The sequence below is a fragment of the Lissotriton vulgaris genome, chromosome 3_1 (assembly GCF_964263255.1).
Source record: "Lissotriton vulgaris chromosome 3_1, aLisVul1.2, whole genome shotgun sequence".
In the NCBI taxonomy this organism is placed as follows: Eukaryota; Metazoa; Chordata; class Amphibia; order Caudata; family Salamandridae; genus Lissotriton; species Lissotriton vulgaris.
Genome location: NC_141689.1, coordinates 1,135,438,102 through 1,135,464,755, shown reverse-complemented (window position 1 = coordinate 1,135,464,755; position 26,654 = coordinate 1,135,438,102). Strand labels below are relative to the sequence as shown.

The following is a 26,654-nucleotide window of genomic DNA, read 5'->3' as shown; positions in this document are numbered from 1 at the left end:
TGATAATCGACAAATATTGCATTGCCCGCTCATCCCCTGCCTACCTAGCTTTTATGGATCTTTCATCCGCATTTGATCTTGTGAATATATCTAAGCTTTGGTTAATTCTCCTGTCGAATGGTCTTGATGCCACTCTTGTTAGATTTTTAGCCTATCTCCATACTGACCTGAAAGCACGGGTACGTATCGGGATGGGCGGAGAGGTATCGGGAGCCATTGGATAGGGAGGGGGGTGAGACAGGGGTGCGTTCTAGCACCCCTGCTGTTCATTATTTATATTAACGGCCTGTCCAATTGTTTAAAGAAAGCTACCCCTGATGTCCCAATAATCCTAGGCAACCCCCTACCCGTGCTTTTATATGCAGACGACGCTGTCCTTATGGCACGTACACCTAACGCTCTACGTCTGCTTGTACATAGTTTTGTAAATTTTATGGAGGGACTGGATTTGAAAGTTAATTTTAAAAAGTCTTTTATTATGTCCTGTGGGCCGGGCAAAAGGAAACTCAGCAAAATTCGAATCGGAACAGATAAATTAGAATCTGTCCATAAGTTTCCTTATCTGGGGTTGGTTTTCGCTGCGAACAGCTCGTGGAGTGGGCATGTGGCCCACGCCACGAGCAAGTTCTCAAAAGCCAACAATTCTGTCCTGAGTCTCCCCCGCCCAAAGAAAATCGGCGCAACAAAGGCTATTGTTAAGATTTTTAAATTACAGTGTTCTCCTGTTGCCACGTATGGAGCCGAAGTTTGGGGATCGGTCAGCAGCATTAGTATCCAAAGAGAGGAAAACCGTTTCTGCAGAAAATTGCTGGGTGTACCGATCTCCTCCTCTGATTTTATCTGTCATAATGAACTCAACCTCCCCTTCATAAGTGACTTTATCAAAGCGAGACCAGCTCTCTTCTGGATTAGAATCTGGAGGAATGATGCTGCTGTCCTTACACAAAACATCATTAAGGATTGCCTAAACTATGAAAATGGCATGCAGATCCCCTGGTTCAAAGAAGTTTTAAAAACACTTAATGAAATTGGTAGAGGTATCTTGTTCACTGATCCAACGGCTATCGAACTAAAGGATAAATTCGAGGTCCAAAAGGCACTTTATGCACTTTACCGTAATGAACGGCTTGGAAGAGAATCTCAGAAATCAAGGGTTAAGAAATACATAGGAAATGGTCTCTGTATGCAAATTATGCCGCCCTAACTCTCACTTCCCATGTCAAACTGGGAGCGATCTTTATTATTTCGTCTAAGGGCAGGAACTGTGAAATTTTTGCTGTCTTTCCCATTGGGGTACCGACATTGTACTGATCTTACTCCCTGCCCCTGTGATGGCACAAGCACTCAAGATGATTTGCACTTTCTGTTTTTCTGCAAATTTTATGTGAAATATATCAAATGGCTTTTAACCCCATATTTTAGAAAACTCAGACCTCTCACACTTCAGGAATCCTATATGTTGCTGCTTACCCTGGACACTGATGAACTGACCTTTCGCACCAGCACTTTTTTAAGACTAGCCATGCGTGCATGCAAGACAATGGAAAGCCCCTGAAATCAGAATCAGCCATAATGATACTACTGCAAAAACTTTATTAGATAATGAAATTTACTGCTTAATCACTGTATGAACTACTTTGTTATTATGGAATGTTATTTATATAATTGTTTTGTATTATATGTATATGTGTGTTTTTGCTGTGTTCGGTACTTTTATGAATTTTATCAAATTCGAATAAAGGTCTTTTGAACTTGAACTTGACAGGCAAAGGAAGAAGAAACAGATTTTTGCATTGTTCGTGCCTTAACATTCTCCCAGCTATTCAGCACTCGGCATCACATGTGGAATACTTCGCTGATCAGCTGAGACCGCGAATATGCTGAAGCCGGCTGAGTGATGTGGCGGAAAACACATCACTGTACACCAACTGCAGGAATTAAAGATGCACTTTCTTCCTCCTGAAAGGCATGAGACTAAGGGAACAAGCTGCTGCCTCCAGTGAATGTCAAAGACACAGCTCCAGGGGCTGTTCCTGTCCCATGCTGATTTTAAACTCTGCAAGAAGCCATTGGGAGAACAAATTCTTAGGCTGAAAGTTAGTATTCCTTAAATATGTAATTCAACTATCCTGTTTTCTATCCAACATCTCATGTCCTGCCCACCTATTATTAATATTAGTTGTACACCATCTAAAAACTAACATCTCCAAGAATATATCCTGCCAAAATTCAGCTCATTTGCCCAATTAACTGTAACCTTTAAAATCATTTCTCACTCTATGAATTCTGAAAGGGTGTCAACAAGGCAGTCTTAATCCCACTTCAAAACAAAGTCCCATTGTTTCACACTAAAACCAACTCAATTCGTTTTGATTCGTCTATTGTTATGTCAGTTATTTACCACACATCGGAATATTTCCCTGCTCACCACAAGCCAAGAAATCCTTTGACCTGAGACACTGGGTTCTTGTCCTATCTCCCTCCAAAAATACAGTTTATAACTGAAACTGCCTTGCAGTTTATCAATAAACCGAACCAGAAAAACCTATTTTATAAATACAAACTCAAGGCTTGTATCTTCCAGTTGCTTTTTCACCATTAGATCTGTTCTTATAACTTATTCTCCATATCCACTCTCCAGAAACACTGCCATCACTGCATTTCCTTGTACCCTACGAATATTTTCAACAACACCCGCAACAATAACCCCTTGAAGAGTTTGAGCTCTCTATGTCAGATTGATAGTTACTTATAAATCACTCAGATGACAGCCAGAGCCCAACCCACACTATAGTAAACTCTTAAATAAAGTGTGGCTCTTTATATTGATTGTGCTGTGCCAGGAGAGCCTTTGCGAAGAGGACCTGATTAGCTGCCTCTTGGGCAAAGTGGTAATTTGTGAGAAAAGCACATAGAGTCGTTTTTTGGCTATTGTGAAGTGGAAGAATTTCACACTGTATGCTTTTGTTTATTGCATAACATGGAACTATTTGGCCATACACAATACACTTGACAACCTGGATGTAACCCGTGGACTTCTGTATCACAGGCTTGAGCTATTCTTTCAAAACCATTAGTTGTTTGTAGCAGTATAGGCATGTTAAAACTCTCATTATATAATTTAATTTAGACATCTACTATTTGAAATAGCATACCAGTGATGTAAAGCGTGCCAATTACCTTTTGAGAGTGCCATGCAGTGATGGTCACCACAAGCAATTTGGATGATGTGTCTGTCACGTAAACACGTGATTGGACTGTAAAAGAAAAAATGCATTTAATTGCTAAAAGATTATTCTGATATGTAACAAAACACTGCATGATACTGTAACTGTAATACCCAGATCACGCCCCACCCCCGTATTAGGATCAACAGGACTTTTTATTTATTTATTATTTATTTAGAAGTTTTCTATAGCGCTAACAAGACCCGAAGGTAGCAGAGCGCTTTACAGTAAAGGCATGAGAAGGTGGACAAAAAGACAAGTAACAAACAAAGGTGATCACAAATGACAGTTCGTACAGTAGGACTTCTTGGCAATAGGATACAGAGTTCTCACATAGTTCTGGGGATGGATGTTGATCCTAGTTACCCAGGACCTAGGGAACGGATGAGGAACAAGGATTTGAGTTGGCTCTTGAATTCCGCATAGGACGGTATGGTTCTGATATGCGGGGGGATAGAGTTCCATATTTTGGGGGCATTTCCTGAGAAGGAGCAGTCCGCAGTTTTCTTCTTTCTGGTTTTTGGTAGGATGAGCAGCAGGGAGTTAGAGCTTCTCAAGATTCTACTTTGGCCAGCTTTTGTGAGTTTGTTTGCCAGGTATTCTGGTTTTCCGGTGTGGAGGGCCTTGTGGGTTAGACAGGCCGTTCTGAAGGTGCTACGCATATCCACCGGGAGCCATTCAAGTTCTTTGAGTGCAGGGGAGATGTGGTCGGATTTTTTGCATCCTGTGATCATTCTTGCTGCCGCATGCAATGTTGTTTTTAATGGGGCCAGGTGTGATTTGGGGATGCCTGTTAGGATTGAGTTCCCATAGTCCAGTCTAGATAAAACTAGTGAATACACCAAAGACCAAAATCCAGTCATTTTACCCTGGTGAAGCACATATTGCAAGTGGAGCACATTCACAAAAGAAAATTGATTCGTATCACCAAGTTAATTTCCTAATGCACATCTTCAAAACTGCATTCTACCACAAAGTAAAGGGGAAGACCTCTGCCTAAGAAATTCCGATTTGGAACAGGACCGGGGCAAAGTCATCTCATTCTGCTACACCTTTCTACAACAGCTGTCAATATCTCAGAGCTTACCAGTGGCCAAAGCCTTCAGTTGTCTCCTGAAAAAAAGTCTCCTCGCTGACTGCAGAGAGATTACATGAAATGTGTGTGTGAGAAACAAACTTGATAGAGGGTCCTCACAGGGGCAAATCAAAAATATCTCTAAAGATGTTTGTGCCTCTTTCTATAGTTGTATTTCAACAGCTCAATGCTTACTAGCAGTAGGTTGCAAATATATCCAAGTTCTTAAAAAGACAGATTTATTAGCTGGTCAGACAGATGTTGATTTACATGTTTGCAGAGATTTATTTCTGACAGTGGGAGTGAATGCCACTTCCCCCAGTCAGACCCATGACTACATATTCTGTCCATTGTCGGCACAGGAGTTCTCTGCAAGCGCATGTAAAGCAATGATCCCCTTTCATGTTCGTATTTCTGGCTAACCTCCTTTTTCCTGCAGTAAACCCTGCATCCACTGGAGGTGCTCTACCTTCCGACATTGTTGATCATCAGCAGAGGTAAACTAAACTGACAGGGTGTTCATTCAAAGTTCACCCTGCGGTGGACTAGTGCCCACTCACTCCAGTTTATATGAAATGACTGCTGCTGGTAGTGGCAGGAGTATCATCAATTTTAGTTCAGAGGTACAGACCTTTCTACACCAACTCTGCAGGAAGACTGCCACCTGGCTCTATTCTTTAAGTCTCCCATAACTCATCTCCTTTTCCTATTCACAAGTGTAGGATATGTGCGTGCATGTGTAGCAAATGGGTGAGTCACAGTTCGACAAATTGCAAAATGGAACTCTGTATTTTTGCTTTACACAATATGGTGGGCTGTCCTTTGCCCACAGGATACATGAAAATCTGCACAGCCCTACTGCGCATTGCACCCTTACTAAAACTGGAATTAACGGGCAAAAGGGGGACATTCCTTCATCACATCCAATGTCTAGTTAATGTTCCCTGTGCTGGGTGAAACTCACTCTTTCCTCATTTTGTATGTGGTGCAGGCTATTCCCTAGCAATATTATATCTGTGGTTGAACTAGTCTTACTTTGATACAGGTGCGGGCCTTGAAAGGTGCATACTAGTGTAACCTGTTTAAAACTACTCCCACAACCCATACAATCCTGTAAAAAAGGGAAGGAGATTGACTTCCCCCATGAAAGAAGGAATATTTTGGACTTTGAAAAAGTCAGCTCTTTGGTTGACCAAAGCTTCCTGTCTCATCTGCTGAGCTATGCTGATAGTGGCACTCTTGAGCTAGGAGCCTGTAAATTGGCTTGGCCTTAATGAGTCCCTTTTCATCAGTGCTGGGCAGAAATATACGAGGGGGCAGAAAGACCATTTGCTGGTGGATTTCTGCCCTCAGGCTGGCCAAGCCTAGATTTCTGGAACACCTTACTGCAGGTCCAGAGTGAGAGAAGAGAAACTGGACTGCTCTATAAAAGGAGAAGCTGACCCCTACTCACCTTGAACACCTGAACAATACTGAGCTGAATAACAAATCTCCATGGAGGATGTATCAACCAACAAGGCCATACAGGAGTTAAAAGATCCCTGCAGCCTAACAGGCCTGGAAACGGATAAATACCAAACACCAACAGATAATGCACCGCCTGGGTCTTTGTGCTGGGTATGCTTTTCTGCTTGAGCTAATTTGAGCTTGCATCATTACCAAACTGATCATACCCGTAGGAAGGAGAGAAGAAAAGCACATCGTACTACTCTTTCATAGGCAGTGTCAATCACCTAAGCAAGTGTGGCATAAATGGACAAATTGAGTGGAAGTGTGTGGTAACATGAAGGGAGTCTGCACAAGCTCCTGGATTACTTTCTAGCAGGACAACCTTCTCTGTGTTAGGAGTTCGAATGCACAGTGTCATAGAATAAGATGAAGCTCAACTACCCATGTGGATCTTATTGGTTTCTTCTGAAAACAAATTACTGTCTGGCACAGAAAAACATGGTGATCAAAGATACCTTTGCGGCTAAAATTGCAAAACAACACAGCAGTGAGAAACATGTGTGGAAGCAATCTTATAAAAAAGCACTAAGGGTGCAATTGACAGAAAAAGAAAAATGCATATTATATTTCCTACTGAAAAGGTGAGCTGCTGGTTACATAGTCATGTTCATGCAGTTTTCCATCAGCAGAGAGCAGGAGCATGTTCGATAATCCACAGTCCACAGCAGTGACCTTCTGTTTTTTTAGTGAGATATACTCTGTAGAAGAGAACAAGCATAAGGTCAGTTTACATGGACCGCCACTGATGTAAGAAGACATCCTATTAGACATGCCGTTTTATGCAACTCATGAAATTACATTATCTGTAATATTTACAATGACTTCACAGGCTTGGTCTGTAGCCTCTTTAGGTACTAAATTATGAACTCATTACCAGCTCCATTTCGTCAAGAACATCATCCAACTCGAATTCAGGATTGGCTGCAAAACTGGTTACACCAAACCTACTCATGTAATGTTCACTCTCCTACGCTCACTGCTGCCTCTTATTTCACTACCATTGTGTTTTGCTTCAATCAAGTTATCCGATGCATGTAGTGTAAAAAAAAAAAAAATTAAATAGAAAAGGGCCAATCGAACAATCCAGTGTCCTGAAGTAATTACTGACTACCTTCTCCTGGGGTTCTACTTCGTTTTGAGTGATCTTTGTTGTGTTGGTTACATTGCTTTTGGTAATTATGTTACTCTTTTTCACCACTACTACTATATGAAGTCATTTCCAACAGTTCTTTGAAGTAGAACCATAGGGGTGAGTCTAAGAAGTAGCTGTGAAATTACACAATGTATTTACCTGAAAGGAAATTATCAGTCCAACGTACAAATCTCCCCAATAGCTCTTCATCATCAAATATACACAACCCCAACCTCATCATCCTGCATGCACATGGGCATACCATTCCCTGACAAAGAACATTTTCACATATCCCATTAACATAATTCACCAAGTTTACTGTGACCGAAAGCTTTCCTCCTAGGAGTATTCAGTGTGTGGGCCGGCAACACATCAAAGAAGTACACTCAAGGATCATCCATCACCTTGATAACCTAAGCTTCCTCCAATTGACTGGTCAACCAAACCATTCTAATGGGCAAAACCTGGACCTCTTGTTCTCATTTATTCCTATGCTCTCGATCTTCAGATTCTAGGTCGTCTCATAGCCTGAACATGCCGTGGTCAAAGCCACTATTGAAAAAAAAGATTAACTGAAACCCGAGCAACTGCCTGAAGGACACTGGAGAAGTGTGGCTCACTGGTTAGAGGAGGCAGACCTGGAAGCAGAGGCCAGCCCGGGACCAGGGTTCAATTCCCGGCTCAGCGGGGTCTTGAGTCCAAAAATGTCCATGGGCTCGACAATTCTTGCTCCGGTGCCTACTCGATTCACAGGTTCACACTTTGCGACTCTGGGCAATAGCTTGCTTAATCTCCATAACGGCCCCTTGCGGCGGGATGCCTGGCTTTCACCTTGCGGATACCCTGCCGGGGTTATCTCACAGGGGAATACCAGGACGGGTTCCCTAAGCAAGCACTTAGAAACCGCTCGGTGATTTGCGCTATATAAATTCCTGTACATTTACATTTACATGTCCCACGGTAGACCGAGTGGAGCATCCACGCTATTTAATTAATTTTCCCAAGTTTTGTCCATATAGATGCTTTACTGCTGACCTTCCTGAATTAAATCCTGGCCCACCTAGAGGATATCATTTCATCTGCTGGCTTCTCTCTGTCCACAAAAAAAAGAAACAATGCAACTGCAAGAAGAAGGGTTAGTTCAATGCTGACCTCGGCCTATTAAAATAAAAGGGTGTAACCTTGGAAAGACATACTCACATGTGGGTATAAACTAACATCCATAAAGGCCTTGAAGGCCACATCCAAAACAGTAAGGTAACAAACTACAGCTGAAGGCTTCATAGCCTAAATGAACTGGATCCTTCAGGTGCAGGACAGCACAGCTCTGTACACTCCAACAATGGCTGCAGTGACATCCTATTTTTCAAAACTTGAATTAACCCTAAGCAGCAAACCAATGTTTGTAGCTTCACCAAGTGTCACCATTAAGGAAGCTGAGGTAGTCTGCTAGGTTCTTGATTTCACCCCACTCCAACCACAGGATTCAGAAGAAATCCTAACCTCATTAAAAAACATTTACAAAAGAAACAAGTTGACCTTGCACACAAAACCAAAACCCACGCATCAGTAAAGAATGAATCATCTTGGCTTTTTGAGAGAAGTTTGACTAAACAGGTACAGTAGCAAACAATTATTATGCACGTTCACTTGCACAGGTCCCTCACTTCAAAGGCTTTGTGAGGCCTCCCTACTGATTGACTTGAATGAAAAAGGAGCCGTAAAATATGCAGCACGGGCAGATGAAGATGGGGACAAATGAACATCAGGTTTCTTGGAAAGCAATATGTCTGTGCACTTTGATACCAGCATGCATCAACGGCGCAGGCACCAGCTTGTTTCAGTGGTTCTGGTCATAGCCAGTGTATGTGCCAATTGCCTCAGGTATTTTGTCATAGTGACCCCAAGAATTATGTGTGCCAGTGACCAGAGGCAAGAACTGTTCATCAATGGCCACAGACAGTAAGAAGCATAGAGGCCCGTCACAGCAATTGCCCTGCTCCATGGCACGCTTTAATATCCATACATAATGGTCGCACACAGTAGCAAGCGTTAACGGCCCATACAATAACTGGCAATAATGGCCCCACAAATGAACAAGCTTGAATTGCCCAACTCTGTAATAAGAAAAAATTGCCCCACGCAGTAACTATGACTCATGGCCCTCACGGTAACCAGCTTTACTGGCCACACACTGATCAGGCAGTATCATATCGCCAGAGCAATCGCTGGTTGGGTCAGCAATACAGATTTACTTATAGCTTTTGAACGTCAAACAGAACCTCTAAACTAAGAAAAAATGCTCTAGTTATTCTCTTTAGTGAAATATCTAATGAAAATTTCTGGATTTTTTATTTTTCCCCATGTTACAATGCCCCTGTCTGTGCAAGTTACTAGAGAAAAATTATTCAGAAGGAAGTACAGGATGATAATAGCACACAGAAGCAATGGTACCTTACACCCAATCCATGAACTAACACACACACCACACACACACACACTTACTTTTCACATTACAAGGCAGGTATGCATTGCCAAATGCATATACTGTGAAACACAAAACATGCATTAAATTCACAAGAGTTATACATAGAAGATAGAAAACATACATTAAATTATAAATTGTAGAATTATGGACGAGTGACAGTGAATTACAGTTTTGTTTTTCACTAATGGGTTCTCAGTGACATCGCATGGATAATCCCAAATTGAGGAACGCCTGTATTTATCTTGTTGCCTATTTATATTTTTATGTAATGTACAACACCCACCATCGTCAGCCTCTGCTTTTAACAGCAACACAGGAGAACAGAACTCATGGGGGCAGCATATATAACAATGCCTCTCCTCCCTAGGCTAAATGTTAACAAAAACTGCCCTGCTGAGACCCATGCATCTTATATACCTTTAATATGTATTTTAGTTATGAGTAGTTTGGGACCCAAATGTACAGGCTTACGTTCATGCAGGAAAAATATCATTTTCATCAGACTTTTTAACAATAGAGGAAATACAAACACAAACAAGTGACACAATCAATGGATCGATCCCACCATTCCTGTTTTCAATCAAAGAAACACAGATAGCAATTAAACTAAGTTCTGACACGAGAAAAAGCTAAAGACTATTATAATACATGAGATTCTGTAATCCCTGTATATAAAGCAGTCACTAACTTCTTTATATTTGGCGACTTGTGATGCAGTAAGTCGCCGATTGTAAAGAAAAGTCATTAGACCTTGACTATGATAACTTTATTACAGTAGAGTTCTGAAGTCACAATGCCTACTGCCAGAGCCAGCAGCTGAGGTGAAAGGCAGGTCAGGTCACAGAGCATAATTAAGGCAGCTGTTTAAAGCAACAAATGGAATGTTGCTTTTCTTTCTTCTGCTCTATTTTATTAGCTTACAATGACAAGCAGAGGGAATATGTTTATTTGTTCCACTCCTTAGATAGAGAAAAGCTAGAATCTTTATGCATATTTCTATATGTTCTGAGCTACTGCAGCTTTTTTTTACTGACTTTTGTTTGACTTCTGTTCCCGGTTGCCGCGCGCACTTGCACCGCTCTCACCCCAGGAAGCTGAATTTGAGCTGAATTCGATGGAGCAGACGTCAGACGTTTGACGTACTGCGTCTATGCGCATGCGCACACGCGCACCAGCTGATTCTCGTGGAGCCTGCACTGGCAACAGCCTTCGCGAAAAACGGCGCTTACTACGCCATGCTGGGCAGAGGACCCGCTGTGCCTAGAGGATCCGAGTCACCCTATGTGGAAGGACCTGAAAAGTGGCTGTGGTCCGTGAGGGGGAACCAGACACTGCCAGGGATTGGCAGAGAAGTAGAGGCAGTGTTTGTAGGCACTCGGTATTAGTCCTCAATATGCCAAGTGAAATGCGGGACCGTAGGAGCACTGTCTGACACCAGCTGAGTAGAGCTGGAGACAGCACCTGAACTGTTAACCTGCCGATGGTAGCAAGGGGTTGGAAGTGTGCAACGGTAAACCGTGGAACAGAGGTAAGAGTAGGGCAGTTTTTCCAATTTTATTTAAAATGTGGAAGAGTTGTAATTATTTTTCTTAACAACTGAGGACATTATTTTACCTATAAGCAACAGCAGCAGTTTTATGTGCACAAGCTGTAATTTGAGTCTGGGAAAGGGGGCCGTGTAGCCCCAGCGGAGATTGGGACGGGTAAGTATTACCTAACCAGGCCATAGCATTTGTGACCCGAGACCAAAGGTGTCAAACGGAGAAGAGAATTTAAAAAGATGGCACCGGCCAAAGCAAGAACCCGTAAAACCACAAAAACCGGGGAAAAGTCTGAGATGAACATTCCAGTGACTGGCGAAGGGAGTGGAGTAGGTAAATCAAAGGGGACACTGAGCGAGCCAGCTGGAAGGAAGAAACAAGTAACAAGAAATGTGCAATCTTTGTCATTAACGCCGTAATCAGCAAAACCAAAAATAGCAAAGGGTGGCTCATCAGTGTCTAATTCGATTAAAAACTTCTTGGGAAGACATTTTAAGGGGAAGGATGTGGCGTACAAGGAGGCAAGTGCCGTGGCATACCCAACCTCTGAGTCCATGGGAGAGGTGGATGTAACCTCCCTAAACCAGACGATATTCAATATATCTAGGGTTTTCTTGAATCTACTGCTGTCTTCCTCGCCAAGAATGTTGAAGCGGTCACTTGAATGTGATATGGAGGGTGAAGGCAAGGATGTAACATCAAGCACCAAGGATTTAAGTTTAAAAGACATAAATGGAACAATGACCCATCCTAAGGAGAACGTGGGTGTGGACTGCTCTTTTGGTACAGGGAATGGACTTTTACACTCGCCACTGCATGGGCTTGAGGTTACAGGAACCTCGAGTACTTCCATGCTTGAGGTTATGTGGATCCTCCAAAAAACCCTGCAAGGCCTGCTTGAGGTTTCTGTATTAACCTCTTCCATGCTCATGACGGGTCCCGGCCGTCATGAGTCACGGTGGTCGTGTGCTGATGACGGCCGGGAGCCGTCATGACCACGCCCGCGATCGGAACATTCAGCACTGCGGCAGAATTCGCGCCGCAGAGATGAGGTTAAAAAATGATCTCTTAAAAACACAAGCAGAGCAGTCTAAAGCCATGTTGGGTGAGCTGACTCAAATTAGATAACTAATGCCGGCTTCAGTTAGCCCGATTGGCGGAGATTAGGAGGGGGCAGGCAGTAATGAGGAGGAGGAGGATGGATTAAGGGCTGCTAATTTAAAGAAAGAGGAACCAACTGTATATATATCCCGACAGCCAATGATTGTGAAGAAATGGGATGAAAGGAGATATTATTTGAGTAGATTCCCGAGACCAAGGGGGGGGGAGGTCGCCCTCTCAAAAAGGCATTTAATAAAACATCATGTAAGGAAGCTGAGAAGAGGGAAAGGAGAAAAGGTGGAGCAAGAAGGTAAAGCGAGGGAAATAATGCAAAGACCAAATGAGAACAAGGTAAAGCCCCTAGTGGAACAAGAAGAATATCGGAAAAGATTAGAAAGATCAAAGAGCAGTAAAAGTGGTCTGGCACCTCCAATGAGTGAGAAGGAGGAGAACGAGGGGAACGAGGGGAAAGTTACTGAAAGGAGGATAATGACACAAGTGAGATCTGGAAATCCTAGATGCAGCAAGGCCCCTATAGAAAAGGATGATGGAGATCCTATGATAAAGAAAAGGAAAACCAGATTAAAGGGGGAAACCTATGGTGTAAGGCAAGAATGTACCCCCGTCTTATGGGTTTTCCTAGAACTTTATAGTAATGGTAAAGGCGGGGAAAAAAAGTTAGAAAACTAAACCCATTAAATCGATCTCAACTTCTATTCTTCATGGCAAAAGGTGCAAGTCTCTGCAGTATTGGCACAGAGGACCTTAGAGAAGTTGGGTTTGTTACAAGTAGCACAGGGGGTGATGTGACCAAGGTCCTTTTTTACTCTGCCTTAGTGAAAGACGCGGTGGAAAAAGCCAGTAATGAGCTACAAAAGGAAGGAATTAGACTGGTAAGAAAGGAGGAAATACAAGGACAGCATTTCCTGACAAATCATGCTGGTCTAGGACTACGGCAGATAAGGTTAATTAACTCAAATTGGAATAAGAAGGAGGGTCTTGCAATAACCATACCTGATAGCGAATTTGCAAGATATGGAAAAGATATATTTGTGGGAAATAGGTTTAACGTCCTTGCATCCCCAGAATTTAGGGAGTATGAAGAGGAGGGATTTCTGAGTGAAATCCACTAGGAACATGGGTTGTCACACAGCCTATCAGTCTCATCATGCAATATAAAAAGCTATAAGAAAATATCGGCACAGATTAAGTTTGATCAATTTTATAAAAAGTAATGATATTGTGTGCCTACAGGAGACCTGGCTGTGTGACGATACCATAGAAACCTTAGTTACAGAAGGATTTGTCCAATACTCTAAAGCAGTAAAGAAAAATAACCTGGGGAGGCCATCGGGGGGTCAACTAACGCTGATTTTCTCACAGATAGCTAGGAAGACTGAAAAGTTAAAACTACTTTGCGATTGGGCATTAGGCTGTAGGGTTCTATTGCAGAAGCCAGATCCCCGCTATGAAGGATTATGTATCATAAATGTATATATACAGAAGGGAAAGGACCACGAATATAATGTGAACCTGGGAAAATTGGAAGAAGATATAGCGTCCGTTGGCGTTAAGTACCAGAAGGATATATTATTGGTGGTAGGTGACATCAATCATAGATTAGACCCCCGAAGGGTGGATAGTTGGCACAAAGAATTTTTAGAATCTTAAAATATTGAAGTGGCCATCTTCCCAAAAGGAGAGATCTCACCACAGGACATATCTTTTACCTAGCTGATGGGGTCACTGGGCATGGTACGCGCAAATGGGAGATTACAGCCAGATCAGCCAGTGGGACGGACCTTTGTGAGGGGCCAGCAAGTTTGCCCAATAGATTATGTGTTTTGCCAGGCCTGGTGCTTTGAGCTACTTAAAAACTTTGAGGTGGTGAAAATGACAGGTAGTGATCATTAACCATTGAGGGCATAACTACACCTACCAAGAAGTAAAAATAGAGAAAGGGTTCTGCATGTTCACGTGGACTATCCAAAACGGCTGACGACTTGTACAACAGATGAATATATAGAAAAAATAAAGCTAATCCAGCAGGCAATCCCTATAGAAGAATTTCAACTTAGAAATGGAATTTCCTGGTTTGAATCTACCATAGCTAAGCTGGCGAACACCTTAAAGACAAAATTTAAGGCTAGAAAGTCAGGATTGGGGAGCCACAGTGCTAATAAAAGGAAGACCTGGTTTGATGACGAGTGCAGGGCATCCAAGGCACAGATTAGACAGAAGGAGAGAAGACTATGGCCTAGGTTTAAGGTGGATTTATATCTGTCGCTCCAGTAACTAAGGTTAAAATATAAAACACTAATTCGGAACAAAAAAAGAATTTATAAAGATAAGTGTTGGGCAAACATGTTGGAAGTAATTGAAATCATAGACGTTAAAGGATTCTTGAAATTAGTCCAAGAAAGTGCGGGTAGGAAAGTAGGTGCCTTGGATTGTATGGTTCCTGAAGATGACTGGGTGGGCTACCTGGAAGAAATTTACGGGAAATGGCCAATACAAGAAGAGCCACGGATCTCAGACTGGCCACAGGTAAGGGAGGACATAAAGGAATATTTTACCCCAAGGTATATAAAAGAAATCATAGCAAGTTTGAAACTTACCCGTGCTGCAGAGGCCCAGATAACCTTCCGGCAGTGATAATAAAAACTAGACCAGAATAGTGGGCTGAGTTTTTTGCAAAGATGCTCCAAGTAATTTTGGGATCAGGAATTGTACCAGAAAGTTGGAAGGGTGCAATTATAAGACCAATACATAACAAGCATTTACAATGCAATGGTCTCGCCATTCTTAACCTCATCGCTGCTGTTGATATTTTCCCCCTGTGCTGGGCCCCAATGATAATGGGTGTGGTCGTGACGGAACCATTCTGTCATCAGCACAGCTCAACCGTGTCTGATGACGGAATGGTTCCGTCACCAGCATGGAAGGGGTTAAAGTTAGAGCTATTGGCATTGCTCATGACATTATTTTTATTTATGTTTTTAAAACATAAATAAATGGCATTGTAATTTACAATGCCAATAGCTTAATCGCTCGCAAATGCAAGACCTATTGCATTTGCACCCACACAGAGCCACACACACAAAGCCACCCACACACACATAGAGCCACCCACACAGAGCCACCCACCCACACACAGAGCCACCCACCCACACACAGAGCCACCCACCCACACACACACAGAGCCACACACACAGAGCCACCCACACACACATACAGAGCCACACACACATACAGAGCCACCCACACATACAGAGCCACCCACACACACATACAGAGCCACCCACACACACATACAGAGCCACCCAAACACACATACAGAGTCACACACACACAGAGCCACCCACACACACAGCCCGACACACAGAGCCCCACACACGAGCCCCACACACACAGAGCCACACACACACAGAGCCACACACACACAGAGCCACACACACACACAGAGCCACACACACACACACACAGAGCCACACACACAGAGCCACACACACACACAGAGCCACACACACACAGAGACACACACACACACACAGAGACACACACACACACACAGAGACACACACACACAGTGAGACACACACACACACACACACAGACACACACACACACAGAGCCACACACACACACACACACAGAGCCACACACACACAGAGCCACACACACACAGAGCCACACACACACAGACACACACACAGAGACACACACAGGGAACAGAGGTCTGAAAAAACGCTCACAACGAGGGAACAGGGGGCAGGAAAGCAAGCACAACCAGGGGGCAGGAGAGCAAGCACAAACAGGGGGCAGGAGAGCAAGCACAAACAGGGGGCAGGAGAGCAAGCACAACGAACGAGGGGGCAGGAGAGCAAGCACAAAGAACGAGGGGGCAGGAGAGCAAGCACAAAGAATGAGGGGGCAGGAGAGCAAGCACAACCAACGAGGGGGCAGGAGAGCAAGCACAAAGAACGAGGGGGCAGGAGAGCAAGCACAAAGAACGAGGGGGCAGGAGAGCAAGCACAAAGAACGAGGGGGCAGGAGAGCAAGAACAACGAGGGGGCAGACGCCAGAAAATGAACACAATCAGGGAACAGAGGCAAGAAAAGCGAGCACTCACCGGAGGACTCGGCAGCTTCTCTACTTCTTCCGGCGGCGGTCCAGCAGAAATGGCTCCCGAAAAAGCCCCGACATTTTAGGACTGGGGGGCGTGTTTTTCATTCTCTCCTCTTCCCATTGGCTGGAATGTAAAATTCCAGCCAATTGGAAGAGGAGAGAAAGAAAATAGAAAGAATGTAAAAAACACAGCCCCAAATCCGGGCTTGAACGGAGTGACGCCCCTCTCCTCCAATGGCTGGCCTCCGTTTAGGAAGCCAGCCAATGGAGAAGAGGGGCGGGTTCAAGCCCCCATACTGTAAAACAAAATGTCTCACCAGCGAGACTGCGCAAGCCCAGCCTACGCAGGCCGAGACCTAAAAACGGTCAGTCCATGATCTAGTGCACTCACATCAGAAAATTGTTACTCTAAATTGCTGATTTAATCCTGCCTGCAAAGTGAACATGGCTCCCATCAATCGTTATTAACTCGCCTTATTGAAAACGTACTTATCCTGCTCCCTTCATAGACCTTAACAGATATCTGGTGCTCTTAGGACTAGACTACAGCAATATTACTGAGCATACAACAGTTTCAGAGATACAGACTCAAGTGGCCAGCATATACATTAACTGAATTAACATATACACTCAACCACTACCTTGATGTTGAACGATTGTACAACCTGCACAAGACCTTCTAGGGCAATTATCATCAAAACCTTAATACATTAGCACCAACAATTTGAAATCAAGTACAATTGCTCAGATCAACTACAATGAACTCTGATTTAAAAAAAATATGAACGAGGCCAGCCACTAGTCATTCACTTCATGACATGCTTAATCAAACATTGAGAACACAACGAATTTACCAAATGTTCAAGAATTACCTGAAATGGAATGAGCCCTATGTAGACAGGTTCTGCTGACTACACTGTCACAGAGGTATTACCCACCCCTCCTTCATACCCCTCCAATGGCAGGACTGATTATCCTTCTTGCATCTGGTTTATCAAGCTAAACTCATGCCACCAAGCACATAACCCACCCAAGAGAAGTTCAAGTCATCCACTAGACACTAATTCAGCGATCCTATGGGTCTTACAGTGCTCCAATTATTGTGAATGTTAAGTGGCAGTTGTATACCACACAATCTGCTGCTATAGTGGCATCTCTGTGCCCTTTGCTAGGCTAAAGAGAGACATTGAAAATATTTCGACTGTAGACAAACAACTACTCTGGTTTTGTGGACACTGTCAATCTCAAAAATCACAAATGCTCATTAGAGCAAAAGGAAAGAAATGTACATCTCTCTCCTATTTTTCAAAATAAATACTTACATAACTTAGAGAAAGGCACTCACTGTATTCCATAGAATTTCCTTACAAAAGTGTCTAAATATTGATACTGTAATCACAGATGGGAAAGCCTCAGGAACCTGAGCTCTAATTTTGCATAAACTAAATTGTCAAAATCTGGCTGCATGGTAAAGTTCCAGATTAACATATATAAGAAAATGTATTTCCAAATACAGAAGGCAACAATGACCCAGCAACTGATCCAGAGGTCATAGATATGACAACCATTAAGGAGTGACTAGGAAATCGACAACAATCTTTAAATGTTGGACTAAAAACAAAATGGCTGTATTAATTCATACTTAAAATTATACCATTTAGACAAGGCTACAAAACACCAGCTAGTTGTATTTGGTAAACAAATACTGTTTCACATTGACAAACGTTTAAAAAAGGCACCATAGTGTGTTTTGGACCATACAGGGGTGAAAAACAGCAGATTGTAAACATACATCTGGATCCTCCACAACAGATTGAAAATGTATCACATAAGCATACTCTATTTCTCCCATTAACAATGACCGACAAAACAGCTGCTCATTTCATTGCTGCTCATGTCCCTGCAGTTGAGAGAATGATGGGAACGAGGTTTAGGCGAAACCCCAATTTAGCTAAATAATAAGGGCTGCATGTCATGAAGGGGTTGACTATAATAGCTGATTTAAAAATTATTCGAAGTCACAGCAATATAAATTTGACTTGATATGACAAGAACCTTCTTAACCCCTTCGATGCTGATGACGAGCTCAGCTCGTCATCAGCCACGGGGGGCGTGTGCGGATGAAGAGCTGAGCTCATCATCTAACGCAGCTTTTGAAAAAAAGCTGCGTAGGGGAAAAATCACCGCAGCAGCGATGCGGTTAATATTCTCCAATACGAATTGTGCAACTGCCCTCAAGTACAGAAAAGAAATATGCATTTTAGGAAGCGATGCAATTGCTACTCCTGCAGCACAAAATATAAAAATAACTTCCATAAATTCTGTTTTATTATCATTTTATCCTACATTACAATCTTGTAACCCTGCCCTGGCCGGCGCTGTACCTGTTGTGTGCGAGGGATGCTTGTACTGCTACAGCCCATGCTACACACCGAAACCGGCTGCTCCACCCACGCGCCTATCTGTTCCAGGAAGCACGCGAAACAGCGCAGTGGGAGTGCACGTCACCGTGAGCGTGCACATCAGATCGCCGGAGAAGAGTCAAGACACGCCGACCTCCGAGGCTGCCTGCTGCCTACACTGACCCGCTGCAGAGGGAGAGGGATATCGGAAAGAGCCAAGTGAGTGGGTGGGGGGCAGAGAGGGAGGGTGTGGGTGGGTGTGTGTGCTTCCGTGAGTGTGGCTGTGTGCGTGCCTGATTGTGAGAGGCTGCCACTGTGAATGTGGAATGTGGAGCAAAAGATGTGCACGGCTGGGGGGGGCGGGGCATGATGCGCGTCCACGATGTGCAATTGGCGCTCGTGCACCAGTCTATCTCCCTTGAGGAGCAACTCAGCGACAAAAGGTCGAGAGAGCTCGACCTAAAAAACTGGCATCCCGGGGGCAGAAAGTGCCTATAAATAAACCCATCCGAACCATAAACACCAAATAAACAAAATGCCTGACTATTAAAATGGAATGGACCAAGATATTTGATTTGTGCAAATACAATAAACAGAAGCATTCTGGGAATAGATAGCTAAGATGGAAAACGAAAAAACAGACAGGCGAAACTTAGTTACAGCGGAAGCCTAGCTAACAGAAACGGCAGAAATCTACACAAAGAAACCTGGGTGCCGAAGCAGGCGGAGGACCTCGTGGCAAGAACGGGATTTAGCTCAGGCCAAATTTGGCAAATTTTGGAGTATGGCTCGAAGGGACTTAAATAAAAATAAGCCAGATGCAAACTGTGTGTCCGAAACTGTTGAGATTCAGAACTTGACCCGCGGGTCATGCCTGATAAGAGGCATGGAGGCCGCATAACAATCTGGCAACTGCAGGCAGGGAACAAAACAAGTGTGGAATATTGCTGGCATAGAGGGTTATGAACAGCAAGATTTCCCCCCCAAAAGTTGGAGCACCAGGGCCTAGGACACATGGTGATGTATCAAGTAGCCTCTTTGCTCAGAGTCATCGATTATAAAACAGGGGTGCTGTCAAATTTTAATGGTCATTTTAAGCCATGTATTTTAGGGCAAAATTCCGATATACAAAAAGGTGTGAGAACAGTTATAATTAAAACATTGATACTGGGATGCAATTTGCAATGATTTTAAGTAATTATGCAATAAAAAATTAATTAATTCATTCATTCATTGATAGGGGCCAGTGTCACAATGGTGACAGAAACTTGTGTCTCCTGATCAAATCGTACTTGGTCAACTTTACCAAGTGACCAATGCAAGCAATGTCCGGACTGATCATTCCTTGGTGGTTGTTAATCTCAGCTGGGCTGGGGTAACTGCCCCTAAAGGAGTTGTGGTTTCCGCAGACCTACAAGTGGACTGTCTGTTGTGCAACAATTTAGAAACTTCAGCATGGTCTGAAGAGGAGTTCAGGACATGCAGAGATGATAGCAATCTCTGCCTGTGCATTTGCTGTTACTAGGGCTCAGCTGCAACAGGCACTGAAGGAGCACTAGATTTAAATCACTCATTCATCCAAGTATTTACACGTTCGGATAAAAATAAATGCAGAAGCAAGGTCACTTACTAAATAGACTTTGTCAATGCATGTTTAAGTTATGACAAATAAACCTAAACAAAGAATTGCTAAAAAAAGAAAAACACACACACACACACACACACAAACATGGAAACGTAAAAGCCTGAGGCTTGAGTTGGGGCATTCAGCTCTTTGCAACCCATATAAACCCTGCAACTTTAGTGAGATTAGCAGGCTACAAACAAAAACAGTGCACGTGGTGATAAACTCCAAAGCGTTTGCACCTGAGAATCTAAAATAGGTGTGGGGTTTGTTACACGTGTACCATTAACTTAATGGCCATTAGCTAACTGGAACCGTTTGGCTGCCCCAGACAACAGAAAACACAACCCTGTGCACAGCTAGCTAGCTGATATCTTGACGTGCGCTTCAGACCAATGAGCTTTGCCTGACGTGTCCTTTCCAAGAGCTGGTAATCATATTTTCAAATAACGCTCCGGTTGTTCACTGCACTATATCTAATAGCTGACTCCACAGTGGAAAAACAAAGAGTACTGCTGATAGCCCCCAAATGCAATCTTGTTAGAAGGCTCTATTTCGGTCACTAACACCGTTTGGTAGAATTATGTATTTCACTTTAAAAAAATACACCCTCGCAAAGTTCTATTTGAACTATCCTTTTGTTTACTCTACTTCCATCGAGTTTAAGCGGGGAGCGTGTATGCCAGACAAGGATTCTCAACGTTATATTATCAAGCGGTGAAGTAAGTGTTGATGAGCCCTCGAGTAGTAAGCGAAGGGCTGCACCGCACGGAACACATTTATCCAGAGAACGATATGCTTTTCAGTTCAAATATACAAATTTGCCGGGAGACAGTGCCGTGGCAACAAAGGAGTCATTTCAAAACCAGTGCGAGGCAGTGATTTAAATAACCAGCATAAACATAGGCAGCCCAGAGGGATTTCATGCTCGCGTTGTGTGAGGCACTAGGAAAGACTGGCCTTAGGCTAATTAACGCGAGGCAGCTATGATGTGAAGGACACGGCTTCTGGACACTAACGCTGAAGAACGTTTAGCACGTTAGAGAGCAGGTTCGCTATATGTAGGGTGACCAGGCGTCCCGGGGTTGCCGGGATAGCCCTGGACGCTGTTCCAGCAGCCCCAACTCAAGCTGTCAACGCGGAGCTTCTCCTCGAGTCTTTAGTAAGCTCCGTGACTTTCCTGCTATCGCCCCTACTGCACTATGGACACCGCTTGAGATGCCTATGACAAGGTAACACGAAAGGAAGCGGAGGGGGTTCCACTTACTCTTTGCCTTGCTGAGGTGCAGGGAATGATCAGAAACTGGAACTCGGGTGGCCTCTCCTGGGTACACCTGACCCCCGGCATAGAAGTGGCACTCCTCGTCTGCCCGGTTAGTCCTGCTTTGCGGTGGTTTCTCCTCTTCGGCTGCGACACCACAGACCAACAGCAGTAGGCAGAGGGTGATGGCAGAGCCAGCCACCGTACAACGTCTGCGCGCCTCCATAATGTGGTGCTGGCTTCCGTCCCGCCTCTTGCGGTCTTTCAGCTTCACCGTAGATGTGGGCGGAGATCCGTAAGATTCTGGGACCAGGGCGGGCGGAAGCAGGCGGTCCGTGACAGGGGGGTTGACGCAGCCTTAACGTGCTGATTTACACACCCGCCTGCGGGGAGGAGAAGAGAGTGATAGAGCGGGTTTTGAATACATATACACTTGTTTACAACGCACTGAATTATGCCCTGGCCCGGCGCTGTACCTGTTGTGTACGAGGGATGCTTGTACTGCTACAGCCCATGCTACACACCAAAACCGGCTGCTCCACCCACACGCCTATCTGTTCCAGGAAGTACGCGAAACAGCGCAGTGGGAGTGCACGTCACCGTGAGCGTGCACATCAGATCGCCGGAGAAGAGTCAAGACACGCCGACCTCCGAGGCTGACTGCTGCCTACACTGACCCGCTGCAGAGGGAGAGGGACACCGGAAAGAGCCAGGTGAGTGGGTGGGGGGCAGAGAGGGAGGGGGTGGGTGGGTGTGTGTGTGTGTGTGCTTCCGTGAGTGTGGCTGTGTGCGTGCGTGATTGTGAGAGGCTGCCGCTGTGAATGTGGAATGTGGAGCAAAAGATGTGCACGGCTGGGGGGCGGGTATGATGTGCGTCCACGATGTGCAATCGGCGCTCGTGCACCAATCTATCTCCCTTGAGGAGCAACTCAGCGACAATAGGTCGAGAGAGCTCGACCTAAAAAGGGTGATCACAAAATACAGAAAAACTACAGGTTGATAAATCTCCTAGATATAGGGGAAAAACTCTTTGCAAAAACCATACTGGGTTAATTAAAAGACTGGTCAGTGGAAAATCAGATTATCTCCCCGGAACAGGGGGGGTTTAAAGCAGGCCATTCCACAATTGACCATTGCTTTGCTCTTTGGGCCATCGCACGGAAATCAATGGAAATGCTGGGAAGTTTATTTCGTTGTTTTCTAGACTTCCGCGCAGCCTTCGATCTGGTGGACCGGGAACTGTTGTGGGAGGCCCTAATCAGATATGGAATCCCAAATGATCTGTTACGTCTGATCCAAATGCTCCATACTAAAAACTGGGCCCAGATAATTTTAGATATAGATGGTAGTTTATCTGGGAAAATAGAGATTGGAAATGGGCTGCGGCATGGATGTGTATTGGCTCCCCTGCTGCTTTCCTTGTTCTTAGCAGATTTGCCAGTGACCTTGGGGAACGTCATTGGGCAAGCCCGAAACAAGATGGTAAGCATATTGCATGCCTGCTTTATGCCGACGATCTGGTGCTTATGGACCAGACCGAAGTTGGCCTGCAAAGGAAGTTGAATATATTGAACAATTACTGCTCCAAGAAAAAACTTGTGATTAATATGGATAAGACCAAAACCTTGAGCTTTGTCCGGAGGAAGGCTGGGTTCACATGGTGGATAGGGACAGAGAAAGTGGAATTGGTTACTGAATGCAGGTATTTGGGGCTATGGTTTGAGAAAAGTATGATATGGTACACTCACCTAGAGGCATCAAAATTAAGAACGTCTGCATCGATTAGCGGCCTGAAATTGTTTAATAAATCCTATGGCGCTATGTCAGATCGGCCAGTTCTAAAAGCTTATTCGGCCATGGTTCCCCCACAAGTTCTGGACGGTGCTGAATTGTTATATTTGAGTGGCAAAGAAGACTGGGATGTTGAGGAAGGTAAAAATCTAAAAAATCTATTTACACTTCCTTTATCAGCAATGGTCCAGGCCGTAAGACTGGAATTAGGACTGACTTCATGGGGCATTCTAGATGGTATGGCCCTACTAAGCTTCTGGCAACGCCTAGGAGTAGGCGAAAACACCAAAATATCTCAATAGTGTAAAAACGAAATACAAAATAGCGAACTAAAATGGGCAAGAGAGGCTAGGGTGATTATGATGAAGCTATGTCTTATGATGGAGATTAATTTGGGCCCCACTATCTCTTTGGTTAGCCTCGACAAGAAGATACTTAGGACGTTGGGGAAAGAGATATCTAATGCACAGGACCAAAATTATCTTGCAAACAAAACCTCAGTGCATTTTATGACTGCCGGCCGAAAAAATTATCATTGCTTTCCCTATATTGATAGGTTACCGGATTGCCGTTTAAGAAGTGAGGTTTTTAGGGTAAGAATTGGGGTGAAACTGTGTTATATAAGTAAAGTGGTAAAATGTGCAATGATGGATAAGACGGGAAAATGCACTTGTCCTTTGGGCACCTCTTGTGATTTGCTACATATTTGAATAGATTGTCAAGTTTCTGGATCTACAAATTATTTTCTTAAAACCGATATTTAAGAAATATGAGATTATAACAAGGGCCCAGGCTGTAACCTTGATGACTGAAATGACCCAATTAGATATTGCTGTTGCTAGCGGGAAATTTATGTAAAGAGTGAAGGCACTTTTTTATACCTTTTAAATGAGTTTTAGTAAATAGCTTATCCGTAATTTGGGTAACCAAGGGTTTTTATCATGGAATGTGTTTTAAGATGTATTTTAGCGTGTTTAATGAAGTGTTCTTTTAGAGGTATTTTTAACAAGATATGTATTGTTTGTGGACCAATGGTCCAAATAAACGTGATTTAAAACTGAAAAACTACTGACTTAAACTGGACTATTTCTAATATCTCTTTCCAGTAAATATTTAATTTTGCACTAGAGATTCTATTTTCATTCTGCATGTTTGCAAACCTGCTCGCTCTTTCATATGAAAGAGATACGCACCGCACCAAGGTTTAAAGTGGTTTGTGGGAAAGGTGATTGTGCTACCATAAATTATAAGGGATAAAGTACCCCCGGGCAGCTTTCTCACCCTGAATGGTTGCGACTGCCTGCGACTGCCTGCATTGAGATAATCTCGTCGGGTCCCGCACTAGTGCCTGAAAATCGCCCTAGGGGACAACAATTCTCGCTCACCAACTTAAAGTTGGCAAGCCTCGTGCAAGAAAAGACTCTGTCACACGACAGTATGTGGAGTTTTGCCGGAACGCTGCATCACAAGAGTAGCCCAGAGTGAGGAAAACGCTGCAAATGCCGCAAACCCCACCGGTGGAGCTGAATTTATCGCACACCCCAAGTTTGAGCTGGAGAATATTTACAACTGTGGTGAGACTGTTTTGAATGTAGTATTTTTGGAAATGCAGTTTGTGAATAGCAATGAACTTACTCTTTTGTGGGTAGGTGGGTGTACCACCCTTAAGCCCTTTTTAGCCCTCCTAAACTCCTCCTTACTCCTCCTTAAACGCCTCTAATTTCGTAATAAGCATTCTTCATTTTCCAGCCATTCCCCTGTCTCTCTCATATTTACTACGAAGATGTAGTCTTACATGTGCAGAAATGTCTGCATTCGATGAGTTCTCCACATAGAAATGATATGAAAGGCAGAGGTCTCCTCATGTTGATTTGTGAATACCATTTTGTAGTACAAGAGTAGTACTACTGTAGTACTACTAAACATACTACAAATTGCAGTTTGTGATATAGGTCCCTGGGTGTCACAGATGTATGAGGCTAAAAATGCAGGCTTGACAAGGGCCCACTGCCTAAATTGCCACAGCTACTGACCGACACTCTCCCATACAATAAATAAGCACTCTCCTACAGTGTAATAAGGATAATATCCTCTCTGAGCCAAGGGTAGTCGAACTGTTTCTAGAGCCCCTTTGGTAGGAAGTGAACACTGTCCAGCCCCCTGTGGGGGGTTAACTCCTTGGGGCAAGAGGTACCAAGATCTTCATCCCTCTGCAGGGTCACCAAATGCTTTAAAATCACATACTCGAGATGCAAAAGTCCCAAAAATAAAACTACTATCCATCTGGAAAAAGTTTGAACACCGATGATATCGCAATGATATGTTGCAAGAGCCTGAACAGATCTGTCTGTCACAACTAAACAGTGTAAAGCATTGGCAAAGCCAATAGGATTGATATTGCCTTCTAGCCTTTTGGCAATATTTGATTTGCCTTTTCGTGACGGTTATAAAGTGTAATTGTTGAAGAGCTGGGCCTGTGCCAATATAAAAAAACATTGGCTAAAAATAGGTTTTTGGTCTCAAAAAGCACACATAGACCTAGAAGAGCCAGGCTCTCAGTCTATGTCGGCATGACTCGCTGGTGTGGGGGCGGGGGGGTCGAGGGGAGAAGATTAATTAAAAAAAAAAATTACTTTCGCCTGTCCGGTCCCGTGTTTGCCCCTCTCCTGGAATCAGGAAGCCTCCTTCCCCTCCCCTAAGCCAATCATAACGCTGCAATTGCAGCGTTGTTAGTGTTCGGGACCCCAACCAGCCAGGCATCCATGGGGAGGCCAGTTTCTCCATGTAGGCCGCATGCCGCCTACATGGAGAAAAAAGCAGAGTGTGCATGACTGGTTTGGTCAGCACCCTCAGCAGTGGGCTAGCCACTCCTCCCCTTCCCTAGAGCACACCCGCCCGGCCCCAACCAAACCCTTCTGCTTTCTCACAGAGTGAGAAGCAGAAACATAAAATGGTATTTATAATACCATATGATGTTTCTGCTTCTCTCACTGTGAGAAAGCAGAATGGCGACGCTACTCCGCCCACATGAAGGAGCCGCCCCTGCCTGAGGCTCCAAAGGAAAACTCCCTTGTATGTGGATGTGCTCCTTGGGCAGAACGCCTTTGCTCACAGTGAATATAACCAAAGCTTGAAGTCAGTGGTCGAAGTGGGTGGTACAGCAGGTCACGGCGTGCCCCTACTTCTATAATTGAATAGATCCTGTTACCCTACTTTTTTTTCATTTTAATAATGCGTCCCAGGACGGCAGAAATAGCCACGGCCTGCAGAGAAGGCTTGGCGTTCCTGGCAGTTCGGGGTCAGGCGGTGGACAGAGAAGGAAAAGGACTCTGTCTTTTCTTTCTTGCCAGAAAAGACAAGGACAGTGTACATTTC

The 26,654-nt window shown here is 44.0% G+C and overlaps 1 protein-coding gene across 2 annotated transcripts in view; it reads right to left on the bottom strand.

Moving 5' to 3' along the window:
- LOC147727539 (E3 ISG15--protein ligase HERC5-like) overlaps nucleotides 1-26,654 on the bottom strand; it is a 324,404-nt gene that overhangs the window by 292,309 nt on the left and 5,441 nt on the right. For both annotated transcript variants that reach the window (XM_086961610.1, XM_086961611.1), the window contains exons 2-3: nucleotides 6,386-6,509; nucleotides 3,181-3,257 (exon numbers count right to left, since the gene is read on the bottom strand). In XM_086961610.1, coding sequence (XP_086817736.1) covers nucleotides 3,181-3,257; nucleotides 6,386-6,509 — 201 coding nt within the window. The remainder of the gene's footprint in view (nucleotides 1-3,180; nucleotides 3,258-6,385; nucleotides 6,510-26,654) is intronic.